The sequence below is a fragment of the Myxine glutinosa genome, chromosome 12, assembly GCF_964187855.1.
Source record: "Myxine glutinosa chromosome 12, kmMyxGlut1.1, whole genome shotgun sequence".
In the NCBI taxonomy this organism is placed as follows: domain Eukaryota; kingdom Metazoa; phylum Chordata; class Myxini; order Myxiniformes; family Myxinidae; genus Myxine; species Myxine glutinosa.
Window position 1 is genome coordinate 79,225,123 of NC_136272.1, and position 27,137 is coordinate 79,252,259.

The window sequence follows — 27,137 nt, forward strand, 5'->3', positions numbered from 1 at the left end:
GCAATGTTTTGTAAGGTCATTGTCAAATATAAATGCATGTTTATTTTTTGATCATGGGTTCCACACATATTAGGAGACTTGGAAAAGCTGCTGGAACTGTGTGGTGCGAGGTTGGTGACTGACCCTGGAAAACTCTCCTTTAATCCGGTAATTGCCTATTCTTTCTACCATCACCCATTTGATTAAACATTAACCGTCTAACATTTTCATAAAACGTTCAGAAGCAGATAAAACATGGCCCCTCTCTTCTGTACTGTCTAAAACCCCTACTCTTCCTTCCCTATTCATCACTTAAATTGTTTCCCATTGGAATCTGTCGATGTGCGTTTCTTTTATAAATGGTTCTGCAGCTCTATAAACCAGCGAATAAATAAAACAAGAAGACGTCATGCGTAGAACGATGCTTGCAAAATCCCCCCCCCCCCCCCCCCCAAAGTTTTCCATTGATACAGCAAATTGTCCATTTCATGAAGATTAACATTTACAATCTTGATCAAAGCTCGGGTCAACAGGATGAAAAGTGACGATTTTTCAGATAAATAATGATGATTTTGGAAGGTTGACCTTGAGGTGACCTTTGACCTTTTGACCTCAAAAATAGTTAGTTTCCCTATTTAGAGACTAATTTGTGCCAATGCTGTTCAATTTTCAAGTCAATCGGATGAAAATTAAGGATATTAAAAATTTGGCCTATGTTGACCTCAGAAATAGATGGTGGTTGAATTCAGTGACCATATATATATATCCTCTTCGAAGTTCAAGTCAATCAAACGAAAATTGGTGATTTAAAAAATTTGGCCTCTGTTGACCTTTTGTTTGGCCTGTGTTTACCTAAAATATAATACGTGGTTGAATTCAGTGACCAGATATGCAAGTCCTCTTCAAATTTCAAGTCAATTGGATGAAAATTGAGGATTTTAGAAATTTGGCCTATGTTGACCTCAAGTATACTTGGTGGTTGAATTCAGTGACCAGATATGCAAGTCCTCTTCAAATTTCAAGTCAATCAGTTGAAAATTGAGGATTTTAGAAATTTGGCCTATGTTGACCTTTTGGCCTATGTTCACCTAAAATATAATTTGTGGTTGAATTCAGTGACCAGATATGCAAGTCCTCTTCAAATTTCAAGTCAATTGGATGAAAATTGAGGATTTTAGAAAATTGGCCTATGTTGACCATTTGGCCTATGTTGACCTCAAGAATACTTGGTGGTTGAATTCAGTGACCAGATATGCAAGTCCTCTTCAAATTTCAAGTCAATTGGATGAAAATTGAGGATTTTAGAAATTTAGCAAAGTTGGTGACCTTTGGCCTATGTTGACCTTTTGACCTATTGACCCCAAAAACAATAGGCTTCTTGCTTTTGACCAACTCTACCGTTTGGTGAAGTTTCGTGAAGATCGGTTGAAAATTTTGACCTGTAGATCGGTGACAAACAAACAAACAAACAGACAGACAGACAGAACCACAAACACAACCGACCAATATACTTGAAAAATCTTCGATTTTGCAAGTAACAAGAAATATGTCGTATATAGCACATTACTTGTGAAATCTCTATAATAAGTTGTTAACCTTTGGCCTATTTTGAACTTGTCGCTTATGTTGACCTCAAAAATAATAGATGGTTGAATTCAGTGATCTGATGTGCAAATCCTCTTCAGATTTCAAGTCAATCGGATGAAAATTGACGATTTTTGGAAATTTGGCCTATGTTTACCTTTTCACTGTTAGACCTCAAAAAGTAATTCGTGATTTAATTAAGTGACGAGATATGCAAATACTGTTCAAATGTCAAGTCAATCGGGTGAAAATTGAGGATTTTAGAAACTTCACCGTTTTTTTTTTTGTTTGTTTTTGTTGTTGTTGTTGTTGACAAGATCGAGGCTCGTGAAAGAGCTAACATTAATCACACAAAAAGTCAAACCGACACACAAAACACAAAATAAGGGGAGCGGTAGACAAGATGGGGAGAGAGGGGGAAGGACACAAACACAACATTTGAGAGCAAGGACATCGAGAGAACTGTGGGAGGGAGAGGGCTTGGGGGGAGGTGGGAGAGGTATAAAACATATGGACACTGCAAGGACTTCCAGGAAAGAAGTTGGAATTTCAAAAAAGTGTATCTGGGGTAAAAATTGTTGACCTTTGGCCTATGTTGACCTTTTGGCCTATGTTGAGCTCAAAAATAATTGGTGGTTGTATTCAGTGACCTGATATGTAAATGCTCTTAAAAGCTCAAGTCAATCAGATGAAAATTGAGGATTTTAGAAATTTGACAGTTGTTGACCATTGACCTATGTTGACCTTTTGACCCCAAAATCAAAAGGCTTGTTCCTTATGACCAACTCCACCATTTGGTGAGGTTTTTATAAAGTTCGCTTTAAAATTGTGACCTGAAGGCGATTGACATACAAACAGACAGACAGATGAAAAATGATTCATAGAGCGACACTTGGCAAAACAGAACAAGGTAGAATGGCACTTAGTAGAGTGCATACCTTCACCAGGCAGAACAGCTTTCGTTTTGTACCCTACAGATGGGCTGGATCTGAACTAAAATTGAATCAGTTTGTTCTTGTCACCCAACCAACTCAAATCCACATAGTTTTGTCATAACCCAAATTAACCCATCCACAACTTTTTTAGATATCGTTTAGATATCTCTCCGTTTTAGAAACTGGGCCAATGTTGACATTTTGACCTCAAAAATAGTTGGTGGTTGAATTGAGTCGGCTGATATGCAAATCCTATTCAAATTTCAAGTCAATCGGATGAAAATTGAGGGTTTTATAAATTTGAAAAAGTGGTTGACCCTAGGCTTGTGTTGACCTTTTGATCTCAAAAATACATAGGATTCTGTCGGACCACCAACTCCATCATTTGGTGAAATTTTGTGAAGATCGGTTTAAAATTGTGACCTGGAGGTGATGAAAGGTGAGCGAACAAACTACAAACCAACCGGAGTGATCAACATACTTCTCAATTTTTTATATTTTTTGACAAGTAACAGACAAAATAATGCCCAAACCCGACCATCCAATGTAATGAAAAAATCTTCAATATTCACAAGTGATAAAATAATCCGTTTTATCCATCGTTTCACACTTAAGCACTATTGTTATCAAATAATACACCAAATCCATCGTTTGGTGAAATTTTGTGAAGATCGGTTTAAAATTGTGACCTGGAGGTGATGAAAGGTGAGCGAACAAACTACAAACCAACCGGACCGAACTCTCTTATCTGTCTCCCTCTTCCAAATCCTGGTGGCGTCTGGTCAAATCCGTTTCTGGTGTTTGTTCCCCCTCCATCCCCTCCCTTACCTCAAACGGCTACACAGCTGACTCCGCACGTGAAAAAGCTGAATGCCTCAACTCTGTGTTTGCCTCTAAATCTTGTCTCCCAAACCCATCCCTCTCTGTACCCACCATACCCAGTCGTACCCTGCTGCTCCTGGACTCCGTGTCCTTTCCTCCTGACAAGGTGGAAAAGTTTCTGTCAACCCTCGACTCTGATTCTGCAACTGGACCCGACGGCATCAGCCCACGGGTCCTAAAATCCTGCTCTGCTGCTCTATCTCACCCTCTCTCTGTTCTCTTCACCCTCTCTTTTGCTCAAGGTCAACTGCCATCTGCTTGGAAATCAGCCAACATCACCGCTTTGCACAAAAAAGGTGCAAAAACAGATCCTAGCAACTACAGACCAATCAGCCTTCTCCCAATTATCAGCAAAGTCATGGAATCCATCATTGCTTCTGATATGAAATCTTTCCTCTTCTCCAATGGCTTGATCTCTGATCATCAATTTGGTTTCAGACCAGGTCACTCTACTCTGGACATGCTGCTTCTGCTGTCTCAACAATGGATGGAGGTCCTCAATGCCAAACAGGAAATTAGAGCTGTCTCCCTCGACATATCACGTGCCTTCGACACGGTCTGGCACCCCGCTCTGCTCACCAAACTCTCCTCCTTTGGTATCCATGGAAATCTCCACGCATGGCTGGCGGACTTCCTCTCTAGTCGTCGTCAACGTGTGGCCCTGAATGGGTTTCTCTCATCTCCTCTTCCTGTTCAGGCTGGAGTTCCCCAAGGCAGTGTTCTGGGCCCCGTGCTTTTTCTGGTCTTCATCAATGATCTCTCTGACTCTCTCGAAAATCCTCTCTATCTCTTTGCTGATGACTCCACTCTCTGCCGCTCCATTCCTCTTCCCTCAGATCGGCAGTCTGCTGCCTCCTCACTCTCTGAAGACCTGGACAAAATCACAGACTGGTCAAACAAGTGGAACATGTCTTTCAATCCTGACAAATCTCACACTCTTACTATGTCTCTCCGAAAAGATCGACTGGACAACCCTCCCATCTACTTTCTCAACAATCCTCTCCAAGAAGTTCTGTCGCTCAAGATTTTGGGTCTCACTATCTGCCATGATCTTTCTTGGGAAAACCACATTTCCAAGCTGGCCTCCAAAGCCAGTCGCCGACTGGGCATCCTCCGTCGTGCGAAGTCCTTCCTCGGCACGCCTGAGCTCCTCACCACATACAAGGCTTTCATCCGCAGCTCAATGGAATACTGTTCTCCCCTATGGGCCGGTGCTCCTGCCTCACACCTAGCTCGGCTTCACGCTGTTGAAACCAAAGCTTTCAGAATTATTGGAATCTCCCGCGATGAAGCTATCTCTGAGGGCCTTTCACTCACTCACCGCAGGCAGGTAGGTGGTCTTTCTGTCTTCTACCGACTCCTCTCCGGCCTTGCACCCCCAGCTCTCTCTGTGCTCTGTCCCCCAAATATTCCTACAGGTCGCACAAGATCTGCCAGCAACCCTCTGATGGTTAAACTGCCGAAATCTCGGCTCTCCGCTCACCTTCACTCTTTCATTCCTCTTTTCTCCCGCCTCTGGAACAAACTCCCTCACTCCCTTCAATCCCACTCCTCCCTCCAGGTCTTTAAAACAGCTGTTCACCACCATCTCTTATCTTCCCCCATCCAAAACCTTGATCTTTTCTACCCCCGCTAATTCACCCCAGATCCACCTTGTTTGAAATTCCAACTTCTTTCCTGGAAGTCCTGGCAGTGTCCATATGTTTTATACCTCTCCCACTGCCCCCTTCCCACGCCCCCCCCCCCCAAAGCCCTCGCCCTCTCTCAGATCTCTCGATGTCTCCATGTCTCTCGGTCCCTGCTCTCAAATGTTGTGTTTGTGTCCTTCCCCCTCTCTCCCCATCTTGTCTACCGCTCCCTATGTTATATGTTTTATGTGTCGGTTTGTCTTTCTGTGTGATTAATGTTCGCTCTTTCACGAGCCTCGATATTGTATACAACAACAACAACAACAACAACAACAACAACAACAACAACAACAAAAAAAAAAAAATCACATTCGTCACACCAAATTCTGAAATTTCGTTCATTAATGTTATAAAATACAATTCATTTTTGTTTCATTAATAAAACAGATTGTTATAATACCTTATTTATCAAAATATGTCAAGATGACAATAAAAATGTTTATTTTCAAGGTGGCCTAAGCTTTTGCACAGGGCTATCTTTTTTTTTTTTCTTTTTTTTGCAGTGAGCTAAGGCTCATGGAGGAGCTTGTACATGTAATCATGTAATATCACCTTTAAGGCAAAGACATTAATAGACTTCAGTGGACTTTTACATCAATTACAAGGACGTCGGTAAACATTTGTGTCATTGTCCATGTTGCATGTTCTTGTCTGCCTCATTTATCCCCCATTCCTCTTTCCTGTTCTCTCATTCCCCTGCTGTTTTTTGTCATGCTGTCGATGCATGGTCTTTTGGCACTGTATATATATACAGTATATATATATATAAAAAGTCACATGAAAAAGTAAGTACACCCCATGTAAAGTTTTGACTTTTTCAACATATTTCAACATACAGCTATTTGATCTTCATTTCAACAATATTGATAGATAAAGGTGATATAATATAACAAATATCATGAAACATTTACATTTTGTAGTCCATTGTATAATTTAAATAAACATAAATGCAAATTTCGCATGTGGAAAAAGTAAGTACACGCTTGGCTCTAATAGGTGGTATTGCCCCCTTCGGCAGAAACAACCTCAAGTAGGCGTTTCTTATAACTATCTACCAGTCTCTGACATCGAGTGGGAGAAATTTTTGCCCACTCCTCCATGCAGAATTCTTTCAGCTGTGCGGTTTATGGGGTTTCTTGCATGCACAGCTCGTTTCAAATCCCCCCACAACATCTCGATGGGATTTAGATCCAGGCTTTGACTTGGCCATTCCAGAACCCTCCATTTCTTTCTTTTCAGCCATTCCTTGGTGGATTTACTGGTATGTTTAGGCTCATTGTCATTTTGCAAGGTCCACCTTCGGTTGAGCTTAAACTTTCTGACAGATGGCCTCACATTTTCCTCAAGCACCCTCTGGTACAATGAAGAATTCATAGTGGATGCCATGATGGTGAGCTGCCCAGGCCCTGATGCAGCAAAGCTGCCCCAAACCATAATATTTCCACCACCATGCTTTACAGTTGGTATCAGGTTCTTGTGGTCAAATGCTGTCTTTGGTTTTCACCAAACATGTCTTTTGGTACTGTGGCCAAATAGCTCTACCTTTGACTCATCTGTCCAGAGCACATTGTTCCAGAAGTGCTGGTCTTTGCCTAGGTGTCCATTGGCAAACTTTAGTCTTGCCCTGATGTTCTTTCTGGACAGCAAAGGTTTCCTCCTGGCACACCTCCCATGTAGGTCAAATTTGTGCAGCCTCTTTCTTATGGTAGACTCGTGCACTTTGACATCAACAGTGGCAAGAGTTACCTGTAGGTCCCCTGATGACATTCTAGGGTTCTTAGAGACTTCTTTCAGCATCTTGCGGTCTGCTCTCGGGCTGAACTTGCTGGGGCGGCCTGGCCTGAACAAGTTGGCAGTTGTTTGGAATCTTCTTCACATGTAGATGATCTTCCGGACAGTCAAATGATTGATTTCAAATTGTTTGGAGATCTTTTTAAATCCCTTCCCAGACTCGTAGGCATCTATAACCTTCTTTGTGAAGGCCTCAGAGAGGTCTTTTGATCTAGGCATGGTGACGCCACACACTTCAACAACAAAGAGCAAAACAAACTAAATGTCTGAGGTTTAAATAAGACAGGTTCTTCCAAGATCCTCCCTAACGATGTTCTAATCATTTGCACCTGAGCTGGTGCACCTGATTCTAATTTCAGGTATTTGAAGTAGTGATAAATGTAGGGGTGTACTTACTTTTTCCACATGCGAAATTTGCATTTATGTTTATTTAAATTACTAGGGCATGCCCGTACGTGGGTGCCCGTTCCTTGCCAAAAAAAAAAAAAAACGCTACCCGTACGCTCTACCCCGCCCGTACGCCCGTACGCCCGTAAACAAAAAAAACAACGCTCTTCGCCTCCGCCCTTCGCTCTGGGAGAAATAATGCGCATAAGAAATCGAGAAATTATTATTTTCTCCAGAAGAAATCGAATTACGAACCGTAATGGCGCACGCGCTCGGCTCGGCTCGCAACAACGCGTTCTGTGATTGGCTGCCGGAAGTGAAGTCTTCACTGTCCGGAAGGTCGCAAATCGCAGTTACGATGAATCGCAAATTAGTTTTATTTAGTTTTAAAACATAGTTTAACGCCAACATAGTTTGCCAACGTGAAATAAATGAATACGCTCTCAAATGTGCCGTCCGAGGCAGAGTCTGTTCGCCACGTTCGGCACACGTGATAGCTCGCTGCTCTCTGATTGGTTGAATCGTTTTTTGGACATAGCTCGCTAACTACTTGTCCGATTAATATGAAACCTTGAAAAGGCACATCCTCGGGTCCCCAGCAATATACCTGGCAAGTTGCAAGTATATCGGACCCGTGGTTGTCGAGAAACAGCGGTCACAGACAAACAAACACACACACAGACATACACACATACACACATACACACACACACACACACACACACACACACACACACACAGAGAGATTGCTGGAATTATAGATAGATACAATGGACTACAAAATGTAAATGTTTCATGATATTTGTTATATTATATCACCTTTATCTGTCAATATTGTTGAAATGAAGATCAAATAGCTGTATGTTGAAATATGTTGAAAAAGTCAAAACTTTACATGGGGTGTACTTACTTTTTCACGTGACTATATATATATATATATATATATATATATATATATATATATATATATATATATATATATATATATATATATATATATATATATATGTGTGTGTGTGTGTGTGTGTCTATATATATATATATATATATATATATATATATATATATATATATATATATATATATACACACATATATATATATATATACATACATACATACATACATACATACATACATACATACATACATACATACATACATACACACATACAGTATATACGAGGGTAAGTCAAAAAGTAAAGGCAATTTATTGGGTGTTACTTTTACACACATATTGTCTTTACTTTTTGATTTTCCCTCGTACATGTATATATTTGATCGAGTGGCCTCTTCCTGTGTTTGGTTAACCTTACAACAAATTCTCTCGTTTTAACTTCCTTTGTGTGTTTTAATAGGTCTTTATTCCATTACTACTAGTTCAACACAATTCGACAGATGACACCATGGATTACCAAAGTAAGTTTCCTCTTGTGATGGTTATGTTAAGCAAATTCTGTAATTGTTCAGAAATGCATCATCCCAAGTGTTTAGGTCTTATTAATTAATTTATTTATTTATTCTTTTTACAGTGTATTTGTGACAAAATAACGTAGGAATTGTAATTTAGGAATTACATGTAATTCCTGTAATTTAGCCGACCATGTAATTTAAGGATTACAAAAGGCAAGCATTTCTGGAGACTACCTGTGCGAGTAATCCGTGAATTTGCTTATGAATTAAGTTTTCCCTTGACTGACGTTTTAAATGCATCATTTGAACAAGCGAAACTTCCGGATCATTGGAAGTCTGCAGAAGTGACACCCATTCCAAAGTCACACCGACTGTGGGAATTGAGACCAATAGCACTGACGAGCTACTTCGCAAAAGTTGCGGAATCATTTATTGCAAAATGGCTCCTCGAGGACATTGAAAAAAGAAATTGATCCTAATCAGTACGGCAATTGAAAGAAAGCTATCAACTTGTCATTATCTAATAGGAATGCTTCATCAGTTATATGAAAATGCTGATGATCCAAAATCAATATTTCCACTGTAGTTCTTACAGATTTTTCAAAAGCCTTCATTCAAATTGATCATAATGTTCTGGTTTGTAAATTGATTCACCTTGGAGTTCACCCATATATTATCTCCTGGATTATTAGCTTTTTGGAATTACATCAGCAGTGCGTGAAATATAAGGGACCATATCAGATGTGAAAAATAGTCATGCTGGAGTACAACAGGGTACAAAATTAGGTCCAATTTTGTTTTTTGTAACGATCAATGATGTATGTGAGAAAAGTCCCATCCCGTATTTTAAATATGTGGACGATCTTACCTTTGTTGAAAGTTGTAAAAGAGACTCAACAGTCACAGATGCAACAACAATACTTTCTTTTCAGACAGCTGATAATAACATGAAACTGAATGCATTAAAATGTTACATGATGACAGTTTCCTTCACAAAGCAACCAGTGCAACACCAAACACTCTTCATAAATAACACTCAGTTACCTAGTGTGCAATCAAAGTGCTTGGTGTGACAATACAGGAAAACTTGAAATGGGATGCTCATATAGTAGAAATGCTTTAAAAATGTAATAGAAAGTTGTACATTTTACGTAATCTTAAATCGTATAATTTACCCATTTGTGACCTTGTGCCAATTTATATTGGCTATATAAGACCAGTGTTGGAGTATTGTGTACCTGTTTTCAATGCAGCCTTAACTAAAGCACAGGTGAACAATTTAGAACGGGTTCAAAAAAGAGCCTGCAAAATAATGTTAGGACAACGTTGCACATCTTACCATCTTGCGTTGGAAATATGTAAATTACAAACCCTGGAGGAACGACGATATAAGTTGTAAAGTAAAGATTTTGCACTCGCAATTGAAACCCACATTTGCATACAATGTGGCTTCCTGCTATGAGAGATATACCTTTTAAACTCAGGAAAGCACGAAAGTACTCACAGTACAAATGCAGAACAAAAATATTGCAAACAAGCGCATTACCATTTTAAATTGGTATTCTTAATAGTTTGTAATACTTCGTCACAATTCTCAGGGTTTTTTTGGGGGGGTTTTTTCTCAATATTTCTCTTCTATTTGCAACATGTCTGTCATGTTTGTTTTTTTTATTTTACTTTTTTTTTGTTGATGCACTATTTGAACTTTTTTTGATTTTATATATTTTTTATCTTGCAAGCAATCTTTGATTACAAATTACTAGCAACGGAACCCGCCCTATGGGCAAGGCTTCAATTGGGAGGCCCAAATGAAAAGGCAAAATATCAGAAATTGAAGGTTTTTTTTATTTTAAATGATTCATATAAACATCCGTTGAATCATATCACACGCAAATCATCAAAATCTAAACAGTATTTGTAGAATTTCAATAAAAGCCAGATCACTGTTCATATCGGTAAATATTATTCCATCGTGTTTCAAATCGTGATCGATACACTGATTGTGATTATCGTGATCGTGAATCGTGATCGATAATCGTGTTCACAATCGTTATGTCGTATGTACTCCCGATACGTGTACCAAATTCCCGATACGTGTAACTGTACCAAATCAACAGTTAAAAGGATTTTGAGCCGATAGCTGTTACGGCCTTGGCAAGATCGATGGAGACAGCGATCTGTTAGCGATCGATGGAGACGTGTTGCTTTCCCAGGTGCCGCACAAACGGCTGCACCAATCGCGCGGCACCCGGGAAAGCAACATCGTCACAATGAGAACAATGAACGTTATGCGAACGCGAATGTTATGCGGGAGTCCAAACCTGAGAATGCTGGAGACTAAAGCTGAAATTGGGAAAACGAAACAGCCTATTTTACTCCTGGAGATCCCAGGATTATCCACCCAAAATATCTTTGCGATCGGTTCAGCAGTTTTTACGGTAACTTCGAACAGACAGACAGACAGACAGACAGATGGACGGACATTTGGTGAATTATAGTAAGATGAATATGTGTGCAGGTGTAATTCAGCCATCGTCTGCCAGACATGCTTTCAATAAACCATTTTGATGATAATGATATATGAACCTAAGATTTGTACAACATATGTGGTGTTCATTTTGGGTATATCTGGAAGAATTGGTACATCACTCTCCGACCAATAATGCTTTTCTTAACTTGGGTTAAGATGTGAATAGACCGCCTTTTCATATCTCTTTAGTGCCCATTAAGAGTGAACTATAATGTCTTAACCAGCACCACATCATCATGTCGCCCCGCCGTTACGGCGTTGGTGTTCAAATCTTGTGAACCCACTTGTGGCTATACAGTCCGAGTGCCGATTTGCATCGGCGCCCACAAGTTGTACAAATCCTTTAGAGTCAGCAGGCACCGGTTGCCGCTCGCGTTCCTTACGCTTTCTGCGGGCTTCTTTGGCGGCATCTATACGACCCTTTTCCGCGGAGTCGCATCGTGTATGGATCAAGCTACGCCATTTCGGTCGATCACTGGACAGAGCTTGTAAATTGTCAAGCGGGATGTCACATTCTTTCAAATGTGCACGCAGTGTATCCTTGAAACGCAGTTTGGGCCGGCCCACTGATCTCTCTCCTTCGTGCAGTTCTCCCATAAAAATAAAACGTGGGATCCTGTCTGCGTCCATCCTCAACACATGGCCGACCCAACGGAGCTGGGCCTTTTTCAGGGTGCATGTGATTGATTGCATTTCAGCTCGCTCGAGTACTTCTGTATCCGGCACGAGATCGGACCAATGGATGCCTAGAATTTGTCCACAGCACCACATATAAGCCAAATTACTCTCTTCCTGAAGGTCAATGATGAGCCAGCTGTTTTACTGATAATTTCATAGAGATGCCATACTTCTCTTGAGACTAGTTTATGTTCTAGAAGCTTGGAATACAAATCTTTAATTTTCTTCACCAAAGGATAGGGTATCGCATTTGGGTCTTTGTCTGTCTTCCCACACAGAATGTGCTAACGTAGGTCACAAACGTCACCGAGTGGTAGTCATTATTGCACAGTTTTTTTTTTTTAACCAAGTACGTCTATAAAGTATGTACAATTAGAATGTGAGTATGTCTATAAAGTATGTACAATTAGAATGTGAGTATGTCTATAAAGTATGTACAATTAGAATGTGAGTAGGTCTATAAAGTATGTACAATTAGAATGTGAGTACATCTATAAAGTATGTACAATTAGAATGTGAGTACATCCATAAACGATGTACAATTAGAATGAGAGTCCATCTATAAAGTATGTACAAATAGAATGTGTGTTCGTCTATAAAGTATGTACAATTAGAATGTGAGTACGTCTGTAAAGTATGTACAATTAGTATGTGAGTACATCTATAAAGTATGTACAATTAGAATGTGAGTACATCTATAAAATATGTACAATTAGAATGTGAGTACATCTATAAAGTATGTACAATTAGTATGTGAGTACATCTATAAAGTATGTACAATTAGAATGTGAGTACATCTATAAAATATGTCCAATTAGAATTTGAGTACGTCCATAAAATACATACGATTGGAACGTGAATGTACCGATAATGTACCGAATGTACCGATAAAAAACCGATAAGGTCTGGTTTGCTGTTGTATGAACATAAACCTTTGTCGTCAATGCATCATCTACACGCCACACAAACACATACTGTACACCACAAATACATGTCCTGGTGAGGGTCTGCAACTTCTGATTGCTCTTTCTAGTTACCCTCACCAGAGGAGAGTGTATAGCATTTGGGTCTGTCTGCTTGTCCGTACAGAATGTGCTAACGTTGGCCACAACGCCACCTAGTGGTAGCCAGTAATATACAGTGCATTCAGAAAGTATTCAGACCCCTTCACTTTTTTCACATTTTGTTATGTTGCAGCCTTATGCTGAAATCGTTTAAATTCATTTTTTCCCTCATCAATCTACACTCAATACCCCATAATGACAAAGAGAAAACAGGATTTAGAAAGGTTTGCAAGTTTATTAAAAAGAAAAAACTGAAATATCACATTGACATTAAGTATTGTTATGTCTGGGGGTAAAGCAAAATGTAGAGCCAGGTAGATCTGTATAGGTAGGTATTCGACTGTCGCGATAGGGAATCTACCTGTAATAAGTTCTTCGTGTTTAGGTGTTTGTCGGGGTAAGATGTATGATTGTGGATCTACCAGGAGATTTGAGTGTTAAGTCGTTAGGGATTAAAGATAACGCCCCTGTGAGTCTCACCTAGTAGTCAAACCTTTGTCCATTATGGCACTGCAAACCACATAAACATTAGTTAGGTCCCTAGCGCAACATTAAATAATTCCTTTCCCTGACAATGACTTCGGAAGAAAACGGACAGGAAACCAGGCCAAAAACACCGCCACAATTGGCCGCCACCATTTACACCTCCGCAAGGCCTGCCGACCTCGCATAGCACGTGCGGTGACGACGGAGGCGGGGACGGGAGTGGCCGTGGTGCAGTGGGCGTGCCCCTCGACGAGCCGGCGAGTCGTGGGAGGCTCTGATTGGCAGAACAGTGCGCCAATGTGACGTCATCAGCCAGGGATATTACCGAGGGCAGGACGCCATTTTCGGCAGTACAGTTGTTGAGATGAGGCGGCAGAGAGTCGAGTTGAGGGAGTCGAGTTGAGTGCAGTTCGAAGGAGTTCATGGCTTGAGTTGGTACTCCCTGTGCGATCCCGAGTTTTGGAGAGTCCTTCCTGTCCCTGGTCGAGTGGAGAGTTGCAGCTCGAGCAGCTTTAGTCCCGGCCGGCAGCCCGAGTGGAGTTCGCTTGCTTTGCACAGCCCTGCGTTGGACCTTTGGAGCAAGGGAGCTCGTGGTGTGCCGTTGAACCGACGAGGCCTGGTGGCGCTCGGAGGCGGACGGAGAGGGCCGCGGGGCCGTGTTACACTGAAGACGACTAGAGCCAGATAAGCCCGAGCTCCGCGTTTACACTTTACATGACGAGACGTGTTATTTTCGTATTCATCTCCCTCGTATTGTGTTTCATATCTGTTGTGTGTGGGATCCCAATTTAGGCTTCTTATTAGAGTTATTTCCGGCGCGTGCTTTTTCACTGTCTTTACTTTTCATTAATAAATCGTTGTATTATTTTCTGTATATATCTGAATGCAGTTTTCCTGGGTGTTTGATTTTAATAGGTAAGGCTGCAGGGCTTTCGCTGTGTCCCGCCATTCCGCACGTTTAAGTGCTTGATTGGAATCCGCTATTGAGTTTTCGCCTCCGGAGTTTAAAGCCTCGTAATCGGCCTCCGCAACGCTGATGTTAATCGCAGTTGCGTGACAGTATTCATACCCTGTGCTATGACACTTGAAATTTAGCTCAGGTGCCTCCCATTTCTCTTGATCATCTTTGAGATGTTTCTCCACCTTGATTGGAGTCCACCTGTGGAAAATTCAATTGATTGGACATGATTTGGAAAGGCACACAACTGTCTTTATAAGGTCTCACAGCTGACAATGCATATCAGAGCAAAAACCAAGCCATGAGGTCGAAGGAACTGCCTGCAGAGCTCAGAGACAGGATTGCGGCGAGGCACAGATTTGAGGGAGCCTACAAAAAAAAATCTGCTGCATGGAAGGTTCCCAAGAGCACAGTGGCCTCCATAATTCTTAAATGGAAGAAGTTTGGAACAACCAGGACTCTTCCTAGAGCTGGCCGCCCAGCCGAACTGAGCAATCGGAGAAGGGCCTTGGTAAGAGAAGTGACCAAGAACCCGATGGTCACTGGCTAAGCTCCAGAGATCCTGTATGGAGATGGGAGAAACTTCCAGAAGGACAACCATCATTGCAACACTCCACCGATCTGGGCTTACATTTCTCTTTCTCGTAACACTCCACGGAAGCCTCTCCTCAGTGAAAGACACATGAAAGCCCGCTTGGAGTTTGCAAACAAGCACCTAAAGGACTCTCAGACTGTGAGAAACAAGATTCTGTGGGCTTTCATGTTGCAAACTCCAAGCAGGCTTTCATGTATCTTTCACTGAGGAGAGGCTTCCATCTGGCCACTCTGCCATAAAGCCAAGATCGGTGGAGTGTTGCAGTGATGGTTGTCCTTCTGGAAGTTTCTCCCATGTCCACACAGGATCTCTGGCGCTCAGCCGGAGTGACCATCGGGTTCTTGGTCACCTCTCTTACCAAGGCCCTTCTCCCCCGATTGCTCAGTTTGGCGGGGCGGCCAGCTCTAGGAAGAGTCATGGTTGTTCCAAACTTCTTCCATTTAAGAATTATAGCGGCCACTGTGCTCTTGGGAGCCTTCAATGCAGCAAAAAAAAATTTGTAGGCTTCCCTAGATCTGTGCCTTGACACATCCTGCCTCTGAGCTCGGCAGGCAGTTCCTTCGACCTCATGGCTTGGTTTTTGCTCTGATATGCATTGCCAGCTGTGAGACCTCATATAGACAGGTGTGTGCCTTTCCAAATCATGTCCAATCAATTGAATTTGCCACAGGTGGACTCCAATCAAGGTGTAGAAACATCTCAACGACGATCAAGAGAAATGGGAGGCACCTGAGCTAAATTTCAAGTGTCATAGCAAAGGGTATGAATACTTAGGTAAATGTGATATTTCAGTTTTTTATTTTTAATAAATTTACAAAACTTTCTAAAATCCTGTTTTCTCATTGTCATTATGGGGTATTGAGTGTAGATTGATGAGGGAAAAAATGAATTTAAACGATTTCAGCATAAGGCTGCAACATAACAAAATGCGAAAAAAGTGAAGGGGTCTGAATACTTTCTGAATGCACTGTACGTTATCTTTTACAACTGAGTACCTCTTGTGTGGGATGTACAATTAGAATGTGAGTACGTCTATAAAATACTTACTATAAAGCCACACAAAACAGACCTGGAGGGGGTGGGGAGGGGGGAGTGGAGCCTGCAATCGCTGATTTCTCTTTCTCGTTACTATTGCCTTTAGCAGGGTTGAAATTCACCACTGGGGTGTGTTCACTGTTGCATTTGCAATTTGATTGCCACCATCCGAACCACACTGATTAATCAAACACGTTTACTGCAACTGAAAATATAGTTGACCCTCCCTGTGCATGCTGCATAAGCCAGAGAGTGTGCCCTTTGTTTCAGAGATGTATCGGGAGTACAGTGCCCAAGTTGTGTCATGGGACTGGCTGCTCGACTCGTTGTCTCAGTACCGACTTCAACGCCTCGAACCTTACCTTCTGTATCCCGATCCTGAGGGATCTGAAAATGTAATGTTTTGAAAGGCTTCTCATTTCCTGGTTCTCTTCTCTCTCTGCCCTTCTTGCACTATTTTGAAGATTGTCTTGATACAGTGTTGGAATGCAACCTGTATGTAGCAAGCCGTTCATCGACTTTCCTGGAGAATATTTCTGCCATTCATCCAACAGGTATTGTACGTGGAACTTGTGGTCAAAGGAATTTGTACTTCAAACAAATTACCTCCAAAATGAATGATAACTCCAAACCCTGTAAATGTAAGCATCACTGTTTATTCACTGTTTGTGAGTTAAATTTTATATTGCTAATTTATGATTCATTATTTCAGTTGTGTTGTAATCGCTGTTGTTGTTTTGTTTACAAAAAGATATTATTATTTCTCTTTAAAATTATTGTTTATTTGAGTGGCATTTTCTATAAAAAAAAAATTTTTTTGCTTCATTTGCACAATTAAAAATCTGTTGTATGTTGTTGACTCCTACAGACCTCCATGCTTGTCCCAAAGGGAATTGTTTCTCCTTTCTTTCTTTGTCTCTCAAGGCACGCCTTGCTTGGTCCTTTCCGATTGTTGATGTACGTCGGTGACCTTTCCGCCTAACTGGAAAACATTTTGTACAACCTTTCAGATTATTACCCCACGGAGTTGAGTAATCGGTTCACTCCGTCTGTCTGACGGTCTATTTCTATGATCGACGAAGTACTTGATTTCAATTGAATTTTATATTTTGACCCTGTGGAGCACGAATCACAACATCAATTAGAACAAGGACCTGCAGTTTAGCAGGACTTTGGCTCTGAATTTGGCAAATTGTACAGCATTTCAACCCGAGCAGCATGCACAAAGGATTAAGGCAAAAAAAAAAAAAATTTGGATACATAGTCGAGGCTCGTGGAAGAGCTGGAATACAGAACGGATCAGGATGTAACAAAATGAACAGCAGGGCGGAGGGAGAAAATGGACAGATGGATAAACAAGGGATGCAGGTAATGATGAGGGTTAGGGGACAACGCAAGGGGTGGATAAAATGGATACATTGGCAAAATTTTGGGAGGGTTGGGGTTGTTTTAACAGGTGTAGAAAAGATCATGGTTTTGGATAGGGGATGACTAGAGATGGTGGTAAATGGAAGTCTTGGAGGGAAGAATGAGATTTCCTCTCGGTCTTGAAGTGAGTGTGGAAGTTGATTTCACAAGCTGGAAAAAGAGGAACAAATGAGTTGAGGTGAGCAGTCGTTCTGCATTTTGGCAGTTTCACTGGCATTGAACCTTGCCAGTCTGTCTTGCCTGTCTGGCAATCAAACAAAATTGAAAAACATTAAAAACAGTAGGTTTCCTGTTTGAAGAGACGTCATAAAAGACACAAGCAACCGGCATGGATAATGAATGTAATGTGTTAAATAAGGTGGTGTAGAAGAGCTGGAACACAGATCAGCGGCGGTAAACCTCCGATTCGATGTTTTTATCGCGTAGCCCATAGGGCAAAGCCATCTAGAACAGTGTTTGTCTGTCCGTATGTATGTATGTATGTATGTATGTATGTATGTATGTATGTATGTATGTCCCCTCACATGTACACCAATCAGAGCTGAGGATCTGGCCACATGACAGGGGTGATGTTATGTCATTATGGCGGTACGATGGCCGACTCCACACACCGCCATTTTGATTCCTATGCCGTTCAGGCCGGACATATCGTTTAACCTGTCATGTCTCGCAATCTGCATGCTCTACCTTTACATTTTTCATTCAGTGTGGAACACAAACAAATCTGTCCACAACTCTTTGAGATATCCTGCTATTTATCGTTTTGGCCCTATCTACCAATGGTGAAGAATCGCTTTTAAAAATTATACCAGCCGGATCCGGATCTTCACCAAAATCTAATCAATTCGTCCTTGTCACATACGCTACTTCACTGCCACACCACCTCTTTTGCTGTGAATTACCTTGAGTACAGCGTGAAAAGCTTCGGTTATTGTTATTATGTCGTGTTTGTTTTCTTGTACGTATTTTAAAGTTCCTGACATGGTGACCGCCCTGGCATGCGGCCTAGCAGCCTCTCCCTGAGGCCCTGTGACAGCAGGCTTGTTATTTATGCTAGCGAGAAACCTGGAGCTATGGTCGTGGATTAATCCGCACGGACAGGAACAGATACACCCGACCGGACAACCATTGGAGCATCTGTGGAACGTGATGGGGTGAGCATGATCGTCCACTGATTTATGGGCTCAGTTTGGAAAGAGAGCCCTGGGTTCAATTGGCATGGGATAAATGGGAAACTTGGTGTGGTAGATGACACTCTTGGGCCCGACCAACCTGCAACGACCTGCACTTAAGGTAAGGTGCCTTGATGTTTCCTGTCCCAAGTGTTCAGTTTAGCTTAAAAATTGGGACATGGGTAATTGGAATGGGAGGGGGTGAGTGTGACCACCAATGGTTGGTAAGTGGATCGGTTTGAAAAACCAAAAATGGATGTCTGCTGTGAGTCGAGGGTTGGGTTGTGTTTGGAGGTGTGAATATGGGGATTATTGAATGTATGTAGGCCATGGCAGTCAGGAGCACAACTACTATCACACATTACCAGTGTTTGAGAATTGAATGGCAGCGGGGGAGGGAAGGACATTTGGGATTTTGTGGGTTGGGAAGGTGTGTGTCCGCAGATACGGATCAAGCTCTGGAGGAGCGGTGACTGCCCCCCCCCCCCGCCCCCCTGAGGTAATTTGTCCCTGGCAGCCTGTGGTGTCTGATATTGGGGGCCTGTCGGAGGGGGTTGGGGGTCTGGTTGGGCGTCCAATGGTACGGAGACCCTTGGCGACCCGGAATAGTCCAAGAGCCTGGATGGTGTGGAAGACCCTCTCCGGCAGGATGTACAGCAAAAGAGCTGTTCGGCTGTCAGGGGCCGAGTCGTTGAAAGTGGGGGGAGGGGGGGGGGGGTGGGCGAGGAGGTCGTAACAGCAAGTGACTTGTTTTTGGACTGCGGGCACCACAGCCTTAAGCGCCCCCACCATCTTGGTTGCACAATAACTCCTCGCTGTCTAATGAAGATCACACGTGTATGTCATAAGAATTAAGCCATGCTCTTGCAGGGGATGGGAATGTATGATTGAAAGTCCATCTGATCCATACCACTTGAACTGTAACAAAAGGACAGGGCCCGCCAAATTTTGGCTTCGGCAAATTGGGATGGCTCCGCAGTAACGTTGGCTATTGTGGCATCCACTGGGGAATGTGGTCTACAGAAAGGGGATTGCACAAATGTTGAAGAGTTTTGAAATAAGGTTTGTTGTTAAGGTAGGTTTTATTGTTGGTTTTTGACCATTTTCTACCCGCCACAGGAGATAGGAGCGAGGGACCAAAATAAATTTGGAAAGATTTGAATTGTTGTGTTTAAGGGGGTAGAATGTAAATGTTTTTAATTTATTTATTTTTTGTATACAAAGTTGAGGCTCGTGTAAGAGCTGACATTGAACACAAAAAACATAAACGGACACATAAAACATATAATAAAGGGAGTGGGAGACAAGATGGGGAGAGAGAGGGAAGCACAACAGTGGAGAACAGGGACATCGGGAGATCTGTGGAAGGGAGAGGGCTGGGGGTGGGGGGGGGGGGGGGAGGGGAAAGGGGTACACGGTAGAAAACAAATTGGCACCAATAGGAATTTCAAGAATAATGTCCGAGATTGAAAGAGGTGGATTTCGGGTGCATTGACAGGGTAGAAAAGATCAAGGTTTTGGATGGGGGAAGATAAGAGATGGTGGTGAACAGCTGTTTTATATACCTGGAGGGAGGAATGGGATTGAAGAGAGTGAGGGAGTTTGTTCAAGAGGCGTGAGAAAAGAGGAATGAAGGAGTGAGGGTGAGCAGAGAGTCTTGATTTTGGCAGTTTAACCATAAGAGGGTTGCTGACAGATCTTGTGTGACCTGAAGGAATATTTGGGGGACAGAGCCCAGAGAGCTGGGGGAGCAAGGCCGGAGAGGAGTCGGTAGAAGACAGAAAGACCACCAACCTGCCTGCGGTGAGTGAGTGAGAGACTCGCGGAGTTGGCTTCATCGCGGGAGATTCCAATGATTCTGAAAGCTTTGGTTTCAACAGCATGAAGCCGAGCTAGGTGTGAGGCAGGAGCACTGGCCCAGAGGGGAAATTGTGACGATTGTGCGCTTCCAACTTTGTAGCAACAGTTTGGGGAAGGCCCTTTCCTGTTTCAGCATGACAATGCCCCCGTGCAGGTACATACAGAAATGGTTTGTCGAGATCGGTGTGGAAGAACTTAACTGGCCTGCACAGAGCCCTGACCTCAACCCCATCAATTAACTTTGGGATGAATTGGAATGCCGACTGCGAGCCAGGCCTAATCGCCCAACATCAGTGCCCGACCTCACTAATGCTCTTCTGGCTGAATGGAAGCAAATCCTCGCAGCAATGTTCCGACATCTAGTGGAAAGCCTTCCCAGAAGAGTGGAGGCTGTTATTGCAGCAAAGGGAGAACCAACTCCATATTAATGCTCATGATTTTGGAATGAGATGCTCGGGTGTCCACATACTTTTGGTCATGTCGTGTATGTCCGATTGTTATAACCTATAAATAAGGCCGGTTTTTCGCATGTTTGGATTGATGTGCTGCAGGTCGTAACAATATGTGGGCATGGTGGGTCACCCATTTATTTTATATCAACTAATTATAAAAGAGGGGAAATAAATTAATTATCTCAGAATTTCGACCTCAAATTGTGTGCTACATCAAATAATGCTGGATATGATTTTACATTCAGCATTTCATTCAGCATTTTACATTCACCATAAACCTGGTGTTGGGCTAGCGGCTAGGGTGGCGGCTTAGGATCCTAGGATCCTGGGTTCGAATCCCAGTCAATCGCTGAATTAACGCCAGGGGGGTTGACTCAGCTTGTCATCCTTCCGAGGTCGGCTAATTGAGTACCAGTTCACTGGTAATTCCCTGTTTGTCGTTAAAGGCGGCAAAAAGGGTTGGCGTCAGGAAGGGCATCCGGCCGTAAAACATTGCTTCAAAAAGGGGACCAAAAAACAACAACAACCACGGTTCCCGAAAAAGGCCAACCCCCGCGATGGCCTCTAAACGGTGGTTTTATTTCCCAGGAAATCACTGGGTTATTGGATGCGATGAAACCCATCATTTAATTAACAGTTTATTGTGGCGGACACAAAAGCCCACTGGCGTGGTGACATCATTCCACGCACCAAGTGGGCGGTGGCCACGCCCGAGGGGTAGGCGTGGCCTCACGATATACCCTGGGCGACCAGCCCGGAGAAGTAGAGTGTTACAGTGTAGTCTTGCAATAAAGACGTTTATATGTTACCGCTTGTCCGCTTCCTCCTTGCTCACAAGCAGCGCGCGTAACGCCGCGCTTTACTGGTGACCCTCGACGTTGGATCTGCCGGAGCGATCCTTCCACACGCGACGCCATCGCCATGGCCGCCTTCGTCAAACTTCCCGAATTTTGGGAGGCCCAGGCCGAAGTCTGGTTCGTTCAAGCCGAAGCCCAATTTCAGCTTCGGCGCCTCACCAACGACGACCTGCGCTACTGCCATGTCGTCGCCTCCCTCGGGCCCGGCACGGCCGCTCGAGTTGTGTCCGTCCTTCGCCACCCACCGGACGGCCACAAGTACGAGGCACTCAAGCGGCTACTCCTAGCCACGTTCGGCCTCACGGACGACGCACGGGCCGATCGCCTCCTGGATCTCCCCGAGCTCGGTGAGACGCGCCCGTCGGTCCGAATGGACCATATGCTGTCACTGTTGGGCGACGAAGCCCCCGGTTCGCTATTCCGGGCGCTTTTCCGTCGCCAACTTCCAGCGCAGGTTCGCCTCGCGTTGGCCGGGACCGGGCTAACGGAACCCTGAGCATTGGCGGCCGAGGCGGACAAGTACTTCGCCGCTTCGGACACGCGGGCGAGCGTTGGCGTGGCCGTCACGGCCTTCGACGCTGATGTTCCACAGCATCATCTTCTACAGCACGCTGAGGTTCAACAGCATGCTGATACGCACCTCATGAACGCCGCCACGCCCCGCCCACCGCCGTGGCGAAAACCGCCACCGCGGGGAAACCCGTCGACTCCACCGGCCTGGCGGAGCCAGCCGCGCTCCTCCAGCTCCACCACCTGGTGCTGGTTCCACGCCAAGTTCGGCCACGAAGCTCGGCGGTGTCATCCGCCGTGCTCCTTCAACGAGTCGGGAAACGCCCGGGCCGGCGCTCAATTGTGGCGATGAGCGCCGGCCGTTCGAGCAGCCTGCTGTTCATAACGGACACCTTCTCCGGGCGCCGTTACCTGTGCGACACGGGAGCACAGGTGAGTGTCATTCCCGCCGGCACGTCAGACAAGCACGCCGCGGGTGGGGGCCCCGCGCTGCTTGCCGCGAACGGGACGCCCATCCGTACGTACGGAAAACGCTGCCTCTCTCTGCGGTTTGGAGGGCAGGTTTTCCGATGGACGTTCGTCACCGCCGACGTGCCCATGGCACTGCTTGGCGCGGACTTCCTGTGCGCTAATGGGCTCCTGGTCGACGTCAAGCGCAGACGGCTTGTCCAGGCCGAGACGTTCAGCTCGCTCGCATGTGCGTTGCCCAGCTCAACGAGCGGCTTGCCAAGCGGCTTGCCGAACGATTCGGTTCCGGCCACGTTGGTCTGTACGCTTCCGGCAGCGGACGCATTCACCCGCCTCCTCGCCGGCTTCCCGGCCCTCACGCGGCCCACCTTCTCGGCGGGGGCCGTCAAGCACGGGGTGGCCCATCACATCCCCACCGTCGGGCCACCGGTCTACGCCCGGGCACGCCGCCTCGAGCCGACGAAGCTGGCGGTGGCAAAAGCGGAGTTCGCTACCCTGGAGCGACTCGGCATCGTTCGGCGCTCAGAGAGCGCTTGGGCGTCGCCGCTGCACATCGTGCCGAAGCCCGGCGGGGGATGGCGACCATGCGGGGACTATCGCCGTCTCAATGACGCCACGACTCCCGACCGCTACCCCGTCCCCCACATTCAGGACTTTTCCGCCCGTTTGGCGGGCAGGTCCTTCTTCTCGAAGGTGGACCTCATACGCGGCTACCATCAGGTCCCCGTCAGGCCGGAGGATGTCCCGAAGACGGCGGTCATCACGCCATTCGGACTCTTCGAGTTCCTGCGCATGCCCTTCGGTCTGAAGAATGCGGCTCAGGCGTTCCAGCGACTGATGGACAGCGTCCTGCGCGACTTGGATTTTGTCTACGTCTACCTGGACGATATCCGCGTCGCCAGCGCGTCCCGCGAAGAGCACCTACGCCACCTCCGCACGCTCTTTGAACGCCTGGGCCAGCATGGCCTGATTGTAAACCCCGCAAAGTGCCGGTTCGGCGCCGCCACAATCGATTTTCTGGGGCACCGTGTCACCAGGCACGGAGCCGTCCCCCTGCCGGCCAAGGTGGAGGCGGTGAAGGGGTTTCCGCGCCCCCGCACGATCAGAGGGCTGCAGGAGTTCCTGGGCATGGTGAACTTTTACCATCGGTTCCTGCCCCGTATCGCCCAGCTCCTGCGCCCCCTGCACGAAGCTCTCCGAGGTAAGCCGGGCAAAGGCGACGTTACCTGGACCGAGCAGATGGACACGGCGTTCACGGGCGCGAAGCTCGCCTTGGCTAACGCCACCATGCTCGCGCACCCGGCGCCCGATGCACCGATCGCCCTCACCACCGATGCCTCGGACTACGCGGTGGGCGCGGTGCACGAGCAATGGGTGCGTGGAGCTTGGCAACCGCTGGCGTTCTTTAGCCGGCAGCTTCGCCCGCCCGAACGCCGTTACAGTACCTTCGACCGCGAGTTGCTCGGACTTCACTTGGCGGTCAGGCACTTCCGCCATCTGCTCGAGGGCCGGGCGTTCACTGCCTTCGTCGACCACAAGCCGCTGATCTTCGCGATGGGCAAGGTCACCGAGCCGTGGTCGGCCCGGCAGCAGCGTCACCTCTCGGCCGTGTCCGAGTACACGACGGACATCCAGCACGTCGCGGGGAAGGACAACCCGGTTGCGGATTGCCGTTCCCGGGCCGTCGCCCACGCAGTCCACCTCGGCATCGACTACGCCCGGATGGCAGCGGACCAGGCCGCTGACCCCGACGTCCAGGCCTTGCGGACCGCCGTCACGGGCCTCCGCGTCACCGAGGTGCCGTTCGACGGCGCGGGCGCGGCCCTCTTGTGCGACGTCTCCCTCGGGCGTCCTCGCCCCATTGTGCCCGCGGGCTGGCAGCGCCAGGTGTTTGACGCCATCCACGGCCTGTCCCACCCGGGCGCGAGGGCCTCCCAAAGGCTGATCGCCGACAAGTTCGTCTGGCATGGCCTCCGGAAGGCCGTCCGCGGCTGGGCCAGGACATGCCTCGCGTGCCAGCGCGCCAAGGTGCACCGGCACACCCAGGCCCCGTTGGCCCCGTTCACGGTGCCGGAACGCCGGTTTGACCACGTCCACGTGGACCTGGTGGGACCTCTGCCCCCCTCGCGGGGTTTCACCCACGTCCTCACCATGGTGGACCGCACCACCCGGTGGCCGGAGGCCGTGCCCTTGGCGTCGACAACGGCGGCCGATGTCGCGCAGGCTTTCATCGCCACCTGGGTCGCCCGGTTCAGCGCCCCCTCAGACATCTCATCCGACCGCGGCCCCCAGTTCACCTCGGAGCTCTGGGGGGCGGTTGCGCAGGGGCTCGGGGTCCGGCTGCACCGAACCACGGCCTACCACCCCCAGGCTAACGGCCTGTGTGAGCGATTTCACCGCTCATTGAAGGCCGCGCTCCGGGCCACCCTCCGCGACGGCGGCTGGGTCGACAGGCTCCCCTGGGTCCTGCTGGGCCTCCGGACGGCGCCCAAGGAGGACCTGCGCGCATCCGCGGCGGAGTTGGTCTTCGGGCAACTGCTGCGGGTGCCGGGCGAGTTCCTCCCCGACTCCACGGCACCATGGTCCGCGGCACAGCAGCGCTCCGCTCTGCAAGAGACCGCCCAGAGGTTCGCCCCGGTGCCAACGGCATGCCACGGGCACCCACCGACGCACGTCGCCCCGGAGCTTCGCACGGCGGAGTACGTCTTCGTCCGCCACGATGCCCATCGGACACCACTGCGGCCCCCGTACGACGGGCCTTTCCGCGTGCTGGAGACCGGGGCGAAGCACTTCACCCTGGACATCGGCGGTACTCCTGACCGCGTTTCGGTAGACCGCCTCAAGCCGGCCCACCTCGATGTGGACCATCCACCGCCAGTGGCCCGACCCCCACGTCGGGGCCGCCCTCCTGCGGGCGGACCCCCGGCACCGCCCAGCCCTGCCGCCACGGCGCCCCCCGGTCCTGCACCCATCCCAGGGGCAGCCAGGGGCATCCCACCTGGTATCCCTGCACCCCGGACGCCGCCGATCGCCAGGGCGCGCTTCGGCCGGGTCATTCGTCTGCCCCGCAAACTGGCCCTCCAGGTGCGCGGGAATTCTGGGGGGGCGCGTGTGGCGGACACAAAAGCCCACTGGCGTGGTGACATCATTCCACGCACCAAGTGGGCGGTGGCCACGCCCGAGGGGTAGGCGTGGCCTCACGATATACCCCGGGCGACCAGCCCGGAGAAGTAGAGTGTTACAGTGTAGTCTTGCAATAAAGACGTTTATATGTTACCGCTTGTCCGCTTCCTCCTTGCTCACAAGCAGCGCGCGTAACGCCGCGCTTTATTATAAACTTTCCTTCACCATTTTCATTCGTTCCCACCACCGTGTACTATACTGGACCTTTAACAGGGAATGTAAATACATGTTATACTGAAAAAGGAAGGGAGACCGAGTCATGATGTAGAAATAGTGGATTAGAGCAAGACTTTAACAGAGTATTGCAGTATTGGGAGTATGCAGTCGAGTTCAGTCTAGTTGGTGGCTGCAAGTCTGTGTGCATAGAATAGTCTTTCCAATTACAGACCCCAAGCCTGCCATGTATGGGTCATGGTCATGGTCATGGTCATGGACACGTACAACATACGAGGTAATGGGGCTGAAAAGGCCAATGCCTCATCACGACTGTGCCAAAATCAACAACCTAGCATTCCCATGTGGAATTCAGCCAGGGTACCGGTACACAATGACCTACTCTTTTTGAAAGGCACTGTGGTATCTAATCAAGTCCATAAGTGCACACTGATAAGGGAGCAGAAGGAGGAATTTGTTTTCCTCTCTTCGCTCGTTCTTGAATGTTTATTCATCATTCTCTGTACTTGTCAATAAATCCCCTCAAAGCTTTCCCGCATTGAATTCCAAATCCTCATCCAAAGCCTTATCCTCTGCAGATTCAGAGCCAAGGAAACAGTTGCAGCCTGCCTTTCAGTGAAGTGAAGAAGAATCCAACACAGGTTGGAAATATAATGGTTTTAGGTAGAGCACATACATAATCCGCTAGACTGAAGAGTTTATGTTTTGTATCCACTGATAGGTCAGATCTGGATGCGGAACCATTCAGATCCAGATCTCATCCAGATCCGGATTCGAATCTACACCAAAATCAAATCAATTCGGCCGAGTCACACAACCAACCTGTCCCCAAAGTTTCGTCCAAATCCGTCCACAACTTTTTGAGATATCCTGCTCACAAACAGACAGACAAGGGTGAAAACAACCTCCATTTACCTTCAGTGGCAGGGTTAGGGTTGGGGTTGTTAGTTGTTAGGGTTGTTAGGAGGGTTATGGTTAGACTTGTTAGTTATTAGGGTTAGGGTTGTTGTATTCGCTACATTTGAGAA

The 27,137-nt window shown here is 46.5% G+C and overlaps 2 protein-coding genes across 2 annotated transcripts in view; one reads left to right on the forward strand and one right to left on the reverse strand.

Moving 5' to 3' along the window:
* The window catches only part of BRCA1 (BRCA1 DNA repair associated), a 55,538-nt gene extending 38,679 nt beyond the window's left edge, over nt 1–16,859 (forward strand). Inside the window, exons 17-19 of the mRNA XM_068131954.2 lie at nt 74–147; nt 8,605–8,665; nt 16,276–16,859. Coding sequence (XP_067988055.2) covers nt 74–147; nt 8,605–8,665; nt 16,276–16,412 — 272 coding nt within the window. The 3' untranslated portion in view covers nt 16,413–16,859. The remainder of the gene's footprint in view (nt 1–73; nt 148–8,604; nt 8,666–16,275) is intronic.
* LOC144888467 (uncharacterized) overlaps nt 1–27,137 on the reverse strand; it is a 790,732-nt gene that overhangs the window by 390,107 nt on the left and 373,488 nt on the right. The window lies entirely within an intron of this gene.